The sequence below is a fragment of the Microcaecilia unicolor genome, chromosome 6 (genome assembly GCF_901765095.1).
Source record: "Microcaecilia unicolor chromosome 6, aMicUni1.1, whole genome shotgun sequence".
Taxonomy (NCBI): Eukaryota; Metazoa; Chordata; class Amphibia; order Gymnophiona; family Siphonopidae; genus Microcaecilia; species Microcaecilia unicolor.
This window is the reverse complement of record NC_044036.1, coordinates 140,899,638-140,915,831: the sequence shown is the minus strand read 5'-3', so window position 1 is coordinate 140,915,831 and position 16,194 is coordinate 140,899,638. Positions and strand designations below refer to the sequence as shown.

The 16,194-nt window shown below is 43.7% G+C and overlaps 1 protein-coding gene across 1 annotated transcript in view; it reads left to right on the top strand.

Moving 5' to 3' along the window:
- LOC115472632 (laminin subunit beta-2-like) overlaps positions 1–16,194 on the top strand; it is a 135,860-nt gene that overhangs the window by 65,636 nt on the left and 54,030 nt on the right. The window contains 5 exon segments of the mRNA XM_030206953.1: positions 5,079–5,281; positions 7,868–7,988; positions 8,474–8,662; positions 9,310–9,489; positions 10,413–10,525. Of these exon segments, the coding sequence (XP_030062813.1) occupies positions 5,079–5,281; positions 7,868–7,988; positions 8,474–8,662; positions 9,310–9,489; positions 10,413–10,525 (806 nt within the window).

Below are 16,194 nucleotides of genomic sequence, written 5' to 3'. Positions count from 1 at the left end.
GCGCGCACCCAAAACCCGCGCCTACACTGCCACAAGCCAATTTCCAGAGGGCCTTTGTAAAAGGACCCCTTAGTTGGCTACAGAATGAATTTAGAAGCAAGTAGTTTTGACAAAAGAGGTGTTAGAAAGTATTGACTAGAAGGATGTCCACATTTTTTTGTACCTGCCATATTCACTGTTTTCTTATTTAAATATGTTTTTTAAAACACAACTACAAAGATTAATTATGCATTAAAATTTGCAGAAAGATGTCATTTTTAACTCTGGGCAAGTCACTTAACCCTCCATTGCCTGCCGCATTGAGCCTGCCATGAGTGGGAAAGCACGGGGTACAAATGTAACAAAAATAAAATAAATTTAGAGCTTATGTCAGCCTCTGTTCAGTTAGGGATTCACGGAAATATCAAAATTGATCGTGAGTTTGTAAATTTTTATTCACAACTGTAGTGCAATTCTATAAGGAAATCTTACATTCAGGGGCCAAGAATGTACACAAATGACCAGAATACCAGCATAGATGCTCGCATGCATGCACATATGCACATAAATGTGGAAATAGACAAAGCAGGTACATACACACTTTATTTATAGAGATAAAACCTAGTATGTTGCTCGACACAGGCCGTATTTCCAGGGCCACCGAGAGGGGGGGGGCGGGGGGGGGGGCAAAATTCCCTGGGCCCAGGCCTCCAAGGGGAGCCTGGCGCCGGGGTCTCTCTCTCTTTTCTGCTCCTGACGGGACCCAAGTGATCACATCCTGACAGGAGCAGGTCGGCAGGAGAGAGAAAACTCCGGTTCGGGCCTCCCTTGGAGGCTGGGGAGGAACCAAAGCTTCCTCCAGCACTGCTCTGCTGAGTGTCTGCTTTTCCTCAGGCGCACATGCTGGTTTCCCCAGCATGCCCTGAGATGAAAAGTTAGCCGCAGGGGCAGGCATTCGGCACTGGAGGAAGACGTCTTCTGCTGGCGGGGCCTCAGGATCCCCGCCAGCCAAGGTATTTCCTTTTGCGGCAGTGATGGGGAGGCGGCAGCAATGGGGAGGCAACAGCAGCAGTGATCGGGTGTGAAGGGCGGCAGCAGATGACAATTATGGGGGGGCGGGGGCAGCCCTGCTCCGGGCTCAGTGGCGGCAGCCCTGCCCTAGGCACGGTTCAGTCTCTCGGCGGCCCTGCGTGTTTCGCCCAAAGGGGCTACAAAATAATGAATAAACAGAATATAAATATAAAAGCAAACATAATACAAAAACAAAAATAGAATACAAAATTTAAAAAATACAGCAAAACATTAAAAGATAAATTGTAAATAATACCATGACAAATCAAAATGTAATGCAATATTAAAACCATACAACCCATTCACAGCTCATCAGACCAAAAGAACAACAACCAACTAAAAGGGAAACCAAATATATATGGAAATAACCAACAGAAAGGGAAAAAAGGACACAACAAAACCAGATACCAAGAAAACAGGCAACTAATAAAAATTAACACATCAACGTCCCAAACTGAACCTTACCATTCAATCCAAATGGGTTATGTAAACGCCAGATCAGTAGTAAATAAAACAGAGATTATAACAGACTGGATCACTACAGATAATCTTGACCTCCTATTTTTTTTTTTTTTTTTAACATTTGTACCCCACACTTTTCCCACTCATGGCAGGCTCTATGCGGTGGGCAATGGAGGGTTAAGTGACTTGCTCAGAGTCACAAGGAGCTGCCTGTGCCGGGAATCGAACTCAGTTCCTCAGGACCAAAGTCCACCACCCTAACCACTAGGCCACTCCTCCACTCATCACTGAAACCTGGATCCATGACCTTAAAGACCCCATAATCTTAGATTTAGGCCCACCAGGATACAAAATTACCCACTGGACGAGAAACGGAAAAAGAGGAGGAGGAATAGCCATAATATACAAATCCGAGTTCACCATCACAGCCACAGCTGAATCCATTTTGCCACAACTTGAAATTGCCTCGGTAAGAATCAATCACCCAGACTTGCAGGAACACCTCAACACAGTCCTACTCTACAGACCACCAGGCAATTGGCAAGATTCCCAAACACACTTTATGGACTTTATCTCAAACACTTGTGTCTCCACCTCAAACCTTATCATAATAGGAGATATTAACCTGCACCTTGAAGATCTTACCTCAACAAGCACCCAAGAATGCAAAGAGTTCCTACAACTGTGGGATCTTCATGAACCAAACACGCAACCAACTCACACCAAAGGACACACACTAGACATTATCACATACAAATTCGGTCCCAATGCAAACCTTATACTAACAGATACTAAATGGACACCCACACCGTGGTCAAACCACTATAAAGCATACATCTCCCTCCAATGGTGAACGAAAGACTCACTTCACAAACAAGAACAAAAAACCTACTCCATGAGAGGAAAAATAGACCCGGTAATATTCTGGCAACAGATCTATCACAGCGGATGGACAATAAAGACAGATACAAACCAATTCCTTCTAGAATGGGACGATAGATGCAGATCAATACTAGACAATATTGCCCCAACTCAAACCAGAACCTCACACAGAAAGAACTCAATACCATGGTTCAATGAAGAATTGAAAAAACTTAAAACACAAGTTAGAAGGTTAGAACGAGCGTGGAAAAAAAAGAAAGATGACCCCCACACTTAACACCTGGAAACAACTTCAAAGAAAATATAAATATACCATAAGACAAACTAAAAGATTATATTACAAAACTGAAATTGGACCAAACTACAAAGACACACATAAACTCTTCCAACTCGTGAATAAATTATTAGATATCACACCAGTCACAACTAACAGCAAAGATACACCAGGAGCAGACAATCTTGAGAAATTCTTCAGTGAGAAAATCATACAACTACGACTTAAAATACCTTTCAGTACCATCGACTTCGCCGTAATACTCGACTGTCTAGATCCAGACCCTGGTGTATACCCAGCAGATAGAACCTGGACCCAACTTCGAGATAGTATCGGAGAATCTCATCTCCCAAACGCTCAAAAGATTCGCCAAATCTCATTGCAAATTAGACATATGCCCAAACAACCTTATGACATATGCCCCTAAACAATTTATAACAGACCTAAAGAATCACTTGAACTATATGTTACAAAATGGACTCTTCCTGAAGGAGAAAGGAAACATTCTACTCACCCCCATACCCAAAGATGCAAAAAAAAATGCTAGTGAACTAACCAACTACAGGCCAGTAGCATCCATTCCCTTAATAACCAAACTAACGGAAGGGATGGTGACCAAACAACTCACAAACTATTTAAACAAATTCTCAATATTACATGACTTCCAGTCAGGATTTCGGTCTAACCACAGTACTGAAACAGTACTAGTTACTCTCATGACTAAATTCAAACAACTGATTGCAACTGGCAAGAACATACTACTTCTTCAATTTGACATGTCGAGCGCCTTCGACATGGTTGATCATGGAATACTACTACACATCCTCGAGTACTTCGGAATTGGAGGCAATGTTCTCAATTGGTTCAAGGGGTTCCTAACCATGCGATCATACCAAGTGACATCTAATTCGACTATATCAGCCACATGGATACCTGAATGCGGAGTTCCACAGGGGTCCCCCCTCTCACCGACCTTATTCTATTTAATGATGATACCCTTGGCAAAACTACTATCAAACCAAAACCTCAACCCATACATATATGCAGATGACGTAATGATCTACATTCCATTTAAACATGATTTAAAGGAAATTTCCAATGACATCAACCAAAGTCTACATATCATGCATTCATGGGCGGATGCATTTCAGCTGAAACTCAATGCAGAAAAAACCCAATGCCTAATACTCACCTCTCAACATAACATAAACAAATTCACCACCATTAACACACCAAAACTGAATCTTCCAATTTCGGACTCCTTAAAAATTCTTGGAGTCACCATTGATCAACACCTAACACTTGAGAGTCACGCGAAAAACACAACCAAGAAGATGTTCTACTCAATGTGAAAATTAAAAAGAGTAAGACCTTTCTTCCCAAGAGACGTCTTCCGTAACCTGGTACAATCAATGGTACTCAGCCATTTAGACTACTGCAACGCACTCTATGCTGGCTGCAAAGAGCAAATAATCAAGAAACTTCAGACAGCCCAGAACACTGCAGCAAGACTCATATTCGGCAAAACAAAATATGAAAGTGCTAAACCCCTACGAGAAAAGCTACACTGGCTCCCTCTTAAAGAACGCGTCACATTCAAAATATGTACCCTAGTTCACAAAATCATTCATGGAGACGCCCCAGCCTACATGTCAGACCTGATAGACTTACCACCCAGGAATGCTAAAAAATCATTCCACACATTCCTTAATCTTCATTTTCCCAACTGCAAAGGTCTAAAATATAAACTAACGCATGCATCAACCTTTTCCTACTTGAGCACACAATTCTGGAACGCGCTGCCACGCAACTTAAAAACGATCTATGAACTAACCGACTTCCGCAAACTACTGAAGTCCCATCTCTTTAACACGGCATACCACAAAGATCAACAAATGTGAACTCCTCCACACATATCCAGAATTGTCTTATAATATTTGCTGTTACTCTACTATCATGCTTTATCATTATCATGTTACCCAAAATTCTTCTGTAATACTAAACGTTGACTTTCTCATTTATTTCCACTATTCATGATGTATTGTAAGCCACATTGAGCCTGCAAAGAGGTGGGAAAATGTGGGATACAAATGCAATAAATAAATAAATACGGGAATATAAAACATATACAGATGTATAAAACAAGACTAAGGATAATAGTGGATACTACGTGATAGCTATCATATCAATACAGCCCACACACCATTTTGTTTTTTTGCCTGTCAAGACCACAGTATAGGTATGAGTCCTATTCACACTTTTCTTTTTGGATGTGTTTGTCTTTTTATATGCCTGTATTGATGTGATATGCTGAATTGTTGAAGATTGAAGCAATGTATGTCCAACTCACAAATGGATTGCCCTGCTCAGATACAACTTGATCTTCTCCATTCCTTTCTTTGGTTTTCAGACCTCCTTAAAATCACCAACTTGCGAGTGAATTTCACTAAACTGCACACGCTAGGGGACAACTTGCTGGATTCCCGAATACAGATCGAGGAGAAATACTACTATGCCGTGTATGAGATGGTGGTGCGTGGCAACTGCTTCTGCTATGGCCATGCCTCTGAGTGTGCCCCCATTCAAGGCGTCAGGGGGGACATCGAGGGCATGGTAAGGACCCCTTTGCTGAGTCCCCCTGTGTGCATTTTCTCCCTTCTGTCTCTTTCACTGCATTAATCCCTGCTGTAACAGACTTTCTCCGTCTTTTATTCTTCTCTTCCCACCTCCCTCATATTTGTTTGTCACTCTTTCTATTTCTTTCGCTCATGCACATTTTATTCTCTTTTCTCAGGGTGGATAATTCTAAAAGCCCTTCATAGCCTTTAATAAAATTGTCCTGGCGTATATTTACAAGACTGAGGGGTGCAGTTATCAACCTGGACTATCGTTCACACAACCACTAACTTGTGCTATTTTAGCACAGGTTCCATGTGGTGACCAATGAAATAACCCATCTTAACTGGAGCCCATGTTGATAACTTCCCCCCTGAGTGGAGGCATTCCTGGAGGCAGGGCTGGGGAAGGTTTTTCGTTTATGTGCCGACTTTTGAAAATACGAGCATATGCACGTAATTTAGCCCAGAAAATTATGTATGTGTCCAAGAGCAGTATGGAAAGCAGTATAGACTGTTTTGCACTTTTTTGGGATCTTGCCAGGTATTTGTGACCTGGATTGGCCACTGTTGGAAACAAGATGCTGGGCTTGATGGACCTTTGGTCTGTCCCAGTATGGCAATACTTATGTACTTATGTACTTGGGATTCTGAATGGAATCTTGCTACTTTTTGGGGTGCTACATGGAATGTTGCTACACTTTGAAATTCTGCATGGAATCTTGTTATTCTTTAGAATTCTAGAATCTTGCTACTCTTTGAGGTTCTACATGGAATGTTGCTACTCTTTGGGTTTCTGCCAGGTATTTGCAGGGCTGCCGAGAGACTGGGCCGGGCCTGGGACAAGGCCGCCCCCAGGCCCCCAAGCCCCGCCCCACTGCCACACACCCCAAGTTGTCCCCGCCCCCCTGAGGGGGGCCCAGCGCCACAGTCCCACCCGCCTCCACCACTGGGCCCCTTCCACCCGAACCTCCGCCAGCAGAATTGCTGTCTTCTGACTCCGGCGTGCGCGGCCCACACAGACGCGCTCCTCTCAGCTGATCTTCGCTGTACTGTGCAGGGCTTCGGTGCGTCTAACGTCCTGCACATGCAGGACGTCAGACGCATCGAAGCCCTGCACAGTACAGCGAAGATCAGCTGAGAGGAGCGCGTCTGTGTGGGCCACGCACGCCGGAGTCAAAAGACAGCACTTCTGCTGGCTGGGGTTTGGGTGGAAGGAGCCCGGTGGCGAATGGGACCACGGCGCAGGGCCCCCCTTGGAGGCCCGGGCTCCGGGAATTTTGTCCCCCCTGTCCCCCCCTCTCGGCGGCCCTGGGTATTTGTGACGTGGATTGGCCACTGTTGGAAACAGGATGCTGGGCTTGATGGACCTTTGGTCTATCCCAGTATGGCAATACTTATGTACTTGGGATTCTGAATGGAATCTTTCTGCTCTTTGGGGTTCTACATGGAATGTTGCTACTCTTTGAAATTCTGCATGGAATCTTGTTATTCTTTAGAATTCTAGAATCTTGCTACTCTTTGAGGTTCTACATGGAATGTTGCTACTCTTTGGGTTTCTACCAGGTACTTGTGACCTGGATTGGCCACTGTTGGAAACAGGACGCTGGGCTTGATGGACCTTTGGTCTTTCCCAGTATGGCAATACTTATGTACTTATGAAATGCAGGGTCGGCTCTGCCCTGCAGTCCTGTTTGTCTGTCTTGATTAGATTGTAAGGTCTGTTGAGCAGGGACTGTCTCTTACGTGTTTAGTGTATAGCGCTGCATCCATCTAGTAGTGCTAGTAGTAGTACTCTAGTGGACTAGGCATCTGCCTGGGGCAGCAGCAGTTGGGGAGCAGTGGTGTGGCAGGAGAGTATCTTCTAATCTCCCCTTCTACCATAGTCCTGTGTCTGACATGCTCGTTTGTCACCACCATCGAAGAGGCCAGGACGAGGTGCAATGGCAGGGTCAGTAGCAGCAGAAGGAGCATGATGGAGATGAGACGCAGGGTAAAGAAGGGGAAATGAGATGCTGGATAGGAAGGAGAGATGCTGTCTACTGGGGGGGGGGGGTAGGGAAGAAGAGGGGAGAGGAAATACTGGAGGGGGATAGGGAGGGAAAGGGGAGATGAGATGCTGGCAGTGGAGGAAAAGAGAAGATGCTGGACCTAAGGGCGTATATGGAGGGGAGATGCTGGCTACCTGAGTGGACAGGCCTGTTTGCATTCCATGAGAGGGAGAGTTGATAATCCTTGTTCTAGATTCATAGATTCACTTACCTTCAGCTTATTATCGTTTGTATTTAAGATCATGTAACGACTGCATCATAACAACACTCTGTAAGCCACATTGAGCCTGCAAAAAGGTGGAATAATGTGGGGTACAAATGCAATAAATAATAATAATAATAAGTATCTCAATTTAGAGCACCAGTTTCAAAGGACAGGGTTACAGTATAAATAACAGCAATTGTCATTCTTCTATTGACATTGATTCAGCAACATTATAGACCTGGGAGATGCTGAAGGTAATGTTCGTAAGAAGATAAGGTGGGCAGAGGGAAAGACCTTCTCAGTTTTTCAGTTTAACTTACCCTTGCAGGTCCACGGGAGGTGCGTATGCAAGCACAACACCAATGGACTCAACTGTGAGAAGTGTGATAGCTTCTTTAACGACCTGCCCTGGAGGCCAGCTGAAGGACGCAAAAGCAATGCATGCAAAAGTGAGTTCAGAAGGGAGCTGAAATACTTTTAATGCTGCCGTTTCTTTAAGGGGACTGTCCATGGACAGAAATCCAAATAAAAGGGAGAGAGGAGATGCTCAGAGCTGCAACCAGTAGATTGTCATCTCTACCAGCAGTAGGTGTTCTGGGAAACTAGAAGGAGTTGTGCAGGACATAAATCCAGGATGTTTTGTAGAAAGTTTGATCATTTCTCCAGTGCTGGTTACAGTCCAAATTACTGTCTCACAGGAGGAAGCACATAGGAAGAAGGAAGGGCAACCACCAAACACTAAGGCTAATGTCACAGAAGGCAGCATCTTGCCAGAGGCCCAAAGTTTCCTACTTTACCTTTTTCCTGTTTAAGAAATGCCTTCATGCCAGTGGTCAGAGGGAGCCCTGTTGTCAGAAAGCTTTGCTCTGAGGCTCTTAAGTGGACTTGGAGCTGGCTACCTAGCTGTGAAGTAACTGCTTATGTTTTCTCTCAGAATGCAACTGTAATAACCACTCACGGAAGTGCCATTTTGACATGGCGGTATACCTGTCCACGGGCAATGTGAGCGGTGGGGTCTGCGATGAATGCTTGCACAATACAATGGGTCGCCACTGTCAGTTCTGCAAACCATTCTTCTACAAAGATGCAAGCAAGGACATCCGGGATCCTGGAGTATGCAAAGGTGAGATCAGTAAGAGACACGTGAACAGATTAGAGCCAAAGCAGTGACAGAACTCGCTGAGGGGAAGGGGCAAAAATTTCCCGGGCCTGGTCTCAGTGCCAGCAAGCTTCTTCCTGCCTGCCTGGTTCCGGGTCTGTCTTCTCCTGCTCCTGCGTGCCACCCAGGACCCAGATGATTGCCTTAGCACAAAATTGCAATAATGCAATCATCCGAGTCCCGACTGCCAGCACAGACAGAAGCAGGAGAAGACAGACCGTGGGAGCAGGCAGGCAGGAAAAGGCTTGCCAGTGCCGGGCCAGGCCCCCCCCCTTGGAAACAGAAAGGTAAGGGGTGGGTGGGAGGGAGCAGCGGTGAGGGGGAAGGGCGCAGCGCGCGGCAGTCCGGTTCTGCCCTGGGCCCGGCTGTGTCTCTCAGCGGCCCTGACAGAACTAGGAATATGTGCACTGGAATTAAACAGGAGTAGGAACAAGATATAAAATGAGTTGGTAGAATGTGCCCTCTTGCTTCTTTACCATACTGTCTTGACAGACCAAGAAAAGGCGATTTGAAGCCCCCTGGTGCAGTCAGGTCAAATGCAAGACGTTCAGGGGCATGACCCCCCATCCCCAGTCAGCTTCAAGTAAAACTTCTGATCTATCTTTCCTCAGCCTGTCACTGTGACCCTCGTGGCTCCCAGGATGGAGGACTCTGTGATGCCCACGATGAGCCAGCTTTGGGCCTGATTGCTGGGCAGTGCCGCTGTAAGCATTATGTGGAAGGCCCACGCTGTGACAAGTGTAAAGCCGGTTCCTTTGGGCTCAGTGCAGACAATCCCCAGGGATGTCGGCGTAAGTAATTTTTCCTGAGTGACCTTTGTGCTTTCAAGTATTTCTTGCACCAGCTCTAGAGTGATGAAGAACCAGCCGCCCTAACAGCCCCGGTCCCTTCTGTGCTGGAAAAACTGTTGGGATTTTATTCCCGGTTCTGGCCCTCACTGGAGTCGCAGTAGGGAATGGTGTAAGGATCAAATTACTGGTTATTGCACTATAGTGCATACATGTCTGACCTCATAGATTTACCAACCAGGAACACAAAAAGATCAGCACGCACATTCTTGAGCCTCCACTACCCCAGTTGCAAAGGACTCAAACATAAATCAATATATGCATCTAGCTTCTCCTACATCAGCACGCAAATATGGAATGCACTACTAAAGGCTTTAAAAACAATGCACGACCTAACTGCCTTCCGGAAATTACTAAAGACCAACCTGTTCAAAAAGACATACCATAATGAGACATCATAAATGACCTAACATCAAAACTCTACCAGAACCAAATAAAACCGAACTCTTTACACCTGATTGCTTCAATCAATTTGTCACCAATGAACATTAATGTCCTACCCCCCTATCTCTCATGCCTGAAATGAACTGTTTATCCAACTTACAGTACTTTATAATTTACTTCAACATTTATGAACTTTAATGTAATAATACATTGTATTTCTCATTCCGGAAATGGCGATCGCCATTACAGCATACTGTAAGCCACATTGAGCCTGCAAATAGGTGGGAAAATGTGGGATACAAATGCAACAAATAAATAAGTAAATAAATAGTCCCCACATATCCTTCTTGGTTGATGAATTCAGACACTGGATCCCAGTTGGTTTAATCTTCAAACTTAAAATGATCGTTACTATTATTTTTATGCTTCTTTCTCTCCTGAACTCTCCCCTCTGTGCTTATCTCATGTTTTTTCTATGTTAGGGTGCCAGTGTGACCCTCGAGGCACAGTGTCAGATGGTTCTTCGTGTGATCCCGTCACTGGAAATTGCTTCTGTAAACGCCTGGTAACTGGACACAGCTGTAACCAGTGCCTGGTGAGTACTTGTTCCAGATGTTTCAATTAGAACAACCCTGGTCCAAAAATGCACTGAAAGGGGATAGAGGTAACCTGAGTAAATACTTCTTCATGGAAGGTGGTGGAACCGGTGGAGACGAAAACAGTATCTGAATTCAAGAGAGCTTGGGACAAGTATATTGGATCTCTAAGGGAGTGACAGGGAGAGTAGATGGCATGGATGGGCTGACTGGATAGGCCTTATGATCTTTATCTGCCTACATTTTTCTATGTTTAAATAGGACACGATTAATAATCAATTATTACCATTCAAGAGTGGAAGAGTAGTCTAATGCTTAGTGAAGTGGGCTGAGAACCTGGAAAACCAGGCAAATTCCCACTGCAGCTCCTTGTGACTCTGAGCAATTATAATCCTCCATTTCTCCAGGTTCAAACACCTAGAATTGTGAGCCCACTAGGGACAGAGAAAGTATCTGTATATAATATATGTAAACCACTTTGGCTGTCCTACAGAAAGACAGTATATCAAATCCTTGACCCTTTATTACTGAGAAATTCATGTGCACAGTTGACTTCTTGGATTTACACTATAATATTTTGTTGGTGTAGTCTTTGCAAAGCCCAGTCATCCCCCTGGGTTCTTCGTAGTTACTCTCATATGCAGAAGCACTGGCAGAAACTGTCCATTCATTCCTTTCCCATACTGTCACTTATACCCAATCCTGCATTCTCATCTACCCCCCACATGCCTATTCTCACACACCAGAATGTTAGAGAGAACATAAGAATAACCTTACTGGGTCAGACCAATGGTCCATCTAAGCCCAGTATCCTGCTTCCAATAGTGTCCAATCCAGGTCACAAGTACCTGGCAGAAACCCAAATAGTTACAACATCCCATGCTACCAATCCCAGGGCAAGCAGTGGCTTCTCCATGTCTGTCTCAATGGCAGATTATGGACTTTTCCTCCAGGAACATGCCCAAACCTTTTTTAAACCCAGATACGCTAACTGCTGTTACCACATCCTCCGGCAAAGAGTTCCAGAGCTTAACTATTCGTTGAGGAAAAAAATATTTCCTGCTATATGTTTTAAAAGTATTTCCATGTACCTTCATTAAGTGTTCCCTAGTCTTTGTACTTTTGGAAAGAGAAAAAAAATGATTCACTTCTACTCATTATACACCACTCAAAATTATGTAGACCTCAATCATATCTCCCCTCATTCATCTCTTTTCTAAGCTGAAGAGCCCTAATCTCTTTAGCCTTTCCTCATACGGGAGGCGTTCCATCCCCTTTATAATTTTGGTCACTCTTCTGTTGTTAGATGTTGTTTCTAGTGGCATTTCTAGGCAGAAATATTTGAGGTAGCAACAGGGTGGGAAGAAGGATGAAAAAGGGCAAGCCAGAGTGACATTTCTGCACGTCAGGTCCACTTCCACCACATCGCAGCCCACTCCCCCACCTGCCTTTAAATTAGCTACATAAGAAACTACAAGAAAAAGTTCCCCGAGCTTTCAACGCACAACCCCCCCCCCCAAACCAGTTTCAGCTCCCAATAAAATTGCCATTACATAATTAATAGCTTTACTCAACAAATACTTTTATGTGAGACTCGTGTTTGGATTCTCTGTAGGTTTGGACAGGATCTCAGTAGAAACCCGGAACCTCCAGTTCTGTAACACATACTCCACATTCCCCAAGAAGAATATACATATGCACAGCCAAAAAAAAAGTTTGGCTCATTTGACAATTTTCCCTGATCTTTGTTTTTCTCATATTTTTTGCACATTCATTGTAATTGTGCACTTTGTATTCATGTTAAAATCTTCTGCATGCATATTATCAGTTGTATCCACATTGTTTTAGATGCCCATATGAACCAAATGACCTTAAATCAAATGTGACACAACACTAGTCTATCAGCAACAAGCAGACGGCTTAATAAACTCTTGGTTTGATAAATAATTTACTCAAATCTTGATCTTGATTTGATCAGAGGGGGAGAAAAAGTCTCATAAGTAATAGAGAAATAGAAAACAGAAAAACAAAGAACAAAAAAATCAGATAAAAACACAAAACTCAAGATCAACACTTGGAAGGAGGGGGTTTTGTCAATGATTATATGAGCCATAAGAGGGTGTGACCCAGATGTTGGGTTGATGTAGAAACCCACACATAAGCCCCTTTGATATTATGAGACTTTTTCTCCCCCTCTGATCAAATCAAGATCAAGATTTGAGTAAATTATTTATCAAACCAAGAGTTTTGGGGTGAACTACTTGTCTATTCTTTTTATTAAGCCATATGAACCAAATGAGCACTCCTACCCAACAACGAGCAACCCATACAAAAAGTATTCAAATCATGATGCCACCTCAGCAGCAGCACGTGCTCCTTTCACTTCCAGACACAAAACCCTGCAAAAAAAATACTCCAAACCCACATGTAAATGTGACTGGTGGTGGGCTACAGGCAGTTTGCAGTGCAAAATCAAAGGAAACTAGAAAATAATTAAAGTAATACAGTCTGTTCCTCTGTCACAGACTCTTTCCAACCCTAGTCAGCAATCCCAATAAAAGTCATGGAAAACAAAGGCATTCCTTTACCTTTGCTGTCTTCTGTTCCTTCTCATGTAAACCTCTGAGCTAGGGCCACTCTTTGCCTCCCTGGGACTCCCCCACAGGTACTGTAGCCCAGCCAACACTTTAGGGAGAGTTTCCCTCCAGGAGATGTCTGAACTCAGGATCTCTCTCCTAGAGACCTCTTGCGTTGGGGCCTCACTGGTTCTACACTCTCTCAGGGCATTTAACCTTCCTGCCCTTCTGACTCAGGACCTGCTTTGACAGTTTAGTGCCACCTGCTGTAAGGTGGTTAACCTGCACCTTCAGTGAGGGAGTGCTCCTAGGGACACCTGCTGCTATACCCACTCACTCCCTCACACCACACTTCAAACTTCCTGTACCATAACAGCCCTTACTCAAACTGCAGCAGTGCCACCTATAAAAAGCAATAAACTAGACAAGCCTAGTGGTTAGGGTGGTGGACTTTGGTCCTGGGGAACTGAGTTCGATTCCCACTTCAGACACAGGCAGCTCCTTGTGACTCTGGGCAAGTCACTTAACCCTCCATTGCCCCAGGTACAAATAAGTACCTGAATACAATATGTAAGCCGCATTGAGCCTGCCATGAGTGGGAAAGCGTGGGGTACAAATGTAACAAAAATAAATTTAAAAAAAAATGCAGATATGGGGAAACATCCTTTCAACAGTCAGGAGGCGAAACATGGTTTTGTGTCGGATTACACATTCCCCTTAAATCTGTTATATATAAGCTCAGTGCGATTTGATTTTGTTGATAATGAATGATTTAAAAATGTGAGCATATGGCATTTGACACATTTTTGCACATGAAATCTTCACTTAAATTATAAAGTAGAAAGGTTCAAGTAAAATCTTTTTTGGGAGACCAGTGATGAACAGGAGAGCAGCGGATTGAAGCACAGAGTGCCCCGCATCCCCGATGGACTGAGTTCTTCTAAACCTAATAACAGCATTCTTTGGCATAAGCTTCATTTTTGATAGTACATACGTATATATTTGGCTTAGGCAAGGTATTTGAGCTGAGAGAACTGTTATTTTACACCTATAAAAAGACAGCACTGTAAACATTACGCTAGGCCTTAGAGCACCAATACACCAACTACATTTAAATTAGAACAAGCTGGATTGTTAGAATCTGACACAGACACTACCCACTAGCAGAATCCTTCACCTCTGTCCCACATGCAGAACATGGACAGACTTTCACCTAATATAGAATAAAAGACCCAAGTAAGAAACAGAAACAGAAAAGAAATATGCAGACAAAAATCTGAAATGGAAATCCCCTAGAAAGCCAGGCTGAATGAGCAACGGAATACTGGAAAGAGCAGCAGAAATGCATTTCCTTCTGAACTAAATTATATATTTATAATTTCTTCCGGAAGTTGCTGAAGATGAACCTGTTCAAAGAGACTTACAAAAAGAATCCTCCATAATGATTTGACTCCTAAGCTACACCAGAATCAACCAATACTGATCTCTTCTAATTTGATTTCTTCAATCATATTATCATTTTTTTTAATTATAATCTTTATTAATAAATTCAATTTTCACAACAAAGTGTAAATATGCAATCGGCATTGTTTAACAAATGAAATTCATAATACAATTAAATAATTGAAAAAGAAATTCTTAACTGCCTATTTGTCCACAAACAAAGAAATTTAGGTTCCAAAGTTTCAAAAATTAGAAAGAAATTAAAGAATATTAGAGGTTGCCACCTCGGGTTATCGACCCAAGCCTGCTTGTTAGGGTGGGCATACTACATTCACATCGGCTCTAGCATCAAGAAATTCTTTAAACTGTTTTGGGTCTACAAACTGAAACTGTTTACCCTCAAGTAATACATTACAAATACAAGGAAAACGTAATACAAAATTAACTCCCAATGCCAACGCTCTAGGGCGCTGCTCCAGAAAAGCCTTGTGCCTTATTTGTGTAGGCCTCGAGAGGTCTGGAAAAATTCGAACCTTTGAGCCCAAAAACAAGTTTTCTAAGTGTCTTAAGGAAAGTCTTAAAACAGCATTGCGGTCAGGCTCCAGTGCAAAAGTGACCAGCATAGTTGACCTCTGTGTAATTATTTCCAATGAACTTTCCAGGAAGGAAGTGAGATTCATCCCATCCCCCACTACTAAGGGGTTTCCAGCAGTCCCCTTCGGATTCCAGATGTAATAGGCCCGAGTAATGGGAGGTAGTGAGTCCTTATCCATTCCAAGAATGTCAACCATATATTTTTTTACCATCTCAGTAGGAGGAGTTAAAGGAGATTTGGAGAAATTTAGAAACCTAAGGTTAAGTTTCCTAACCTGGTTCTCCAGGTATTCCATTCGTCTATGCATGAAATTATTATCTTTAACCAATGCAGTTTCCAAGTTCCCCATTTCTTGAAGCTCAGTATTCACTTTATCTAATTTCAAGGATTGCTGTGCAGTCACTTGCGCTTGGAGCAACGCAGCTTCAGACAAAACTTTAATATCACCAGTATGTTCTTTCAATGTATTCTGCATAGAAACCTGGATGCTGTACACCATGTCCCACAGTGACTCAAGTGTCACTACTGCTGGTCTAACCACGCTACTAGAGGCTGGGAGAGATTGAGATTGGGCCTCAGCTCGAGATAATTTTGAAACAATATCTTGAGGTAGTACCTGTAAGGCTGATTGAATTAATTGCTCTCGTTCATGAGATCCACTCTGTGTAGCTGCGGACCTTCCCTCAGACAGGTTCGGTTGAGCCACTTCGGCTTCCGTCGCTGTTCGGGCTGCAAACAACTCTCTCCCAGGCTGAGGCGGAGCAATACGATCCACAGGGCTCAGGGAAGCCCCGTTAGGACTCTCGATCGACGGCAGTGCGTCGAGAGTTGCAGTAGGGGTCGAAGTTCCCCGAGGCCCCGATTGCTGCTTTGAGAATTGCAGGGTCGTCTGCTTCAACGTTGGGATGGTCTCAGGAACCGAGGGAAGTTCCCTGACCTTTCCCCTCCGCTTCCCCATCCGAAAAAAACGAGGCGGCAGAAGCACCAACGGGGCTGAAAACCTAAGCTTCCTCAAGAGCAAATTCAGGTGCGTCCGCTTAAAACGCCATCTTGG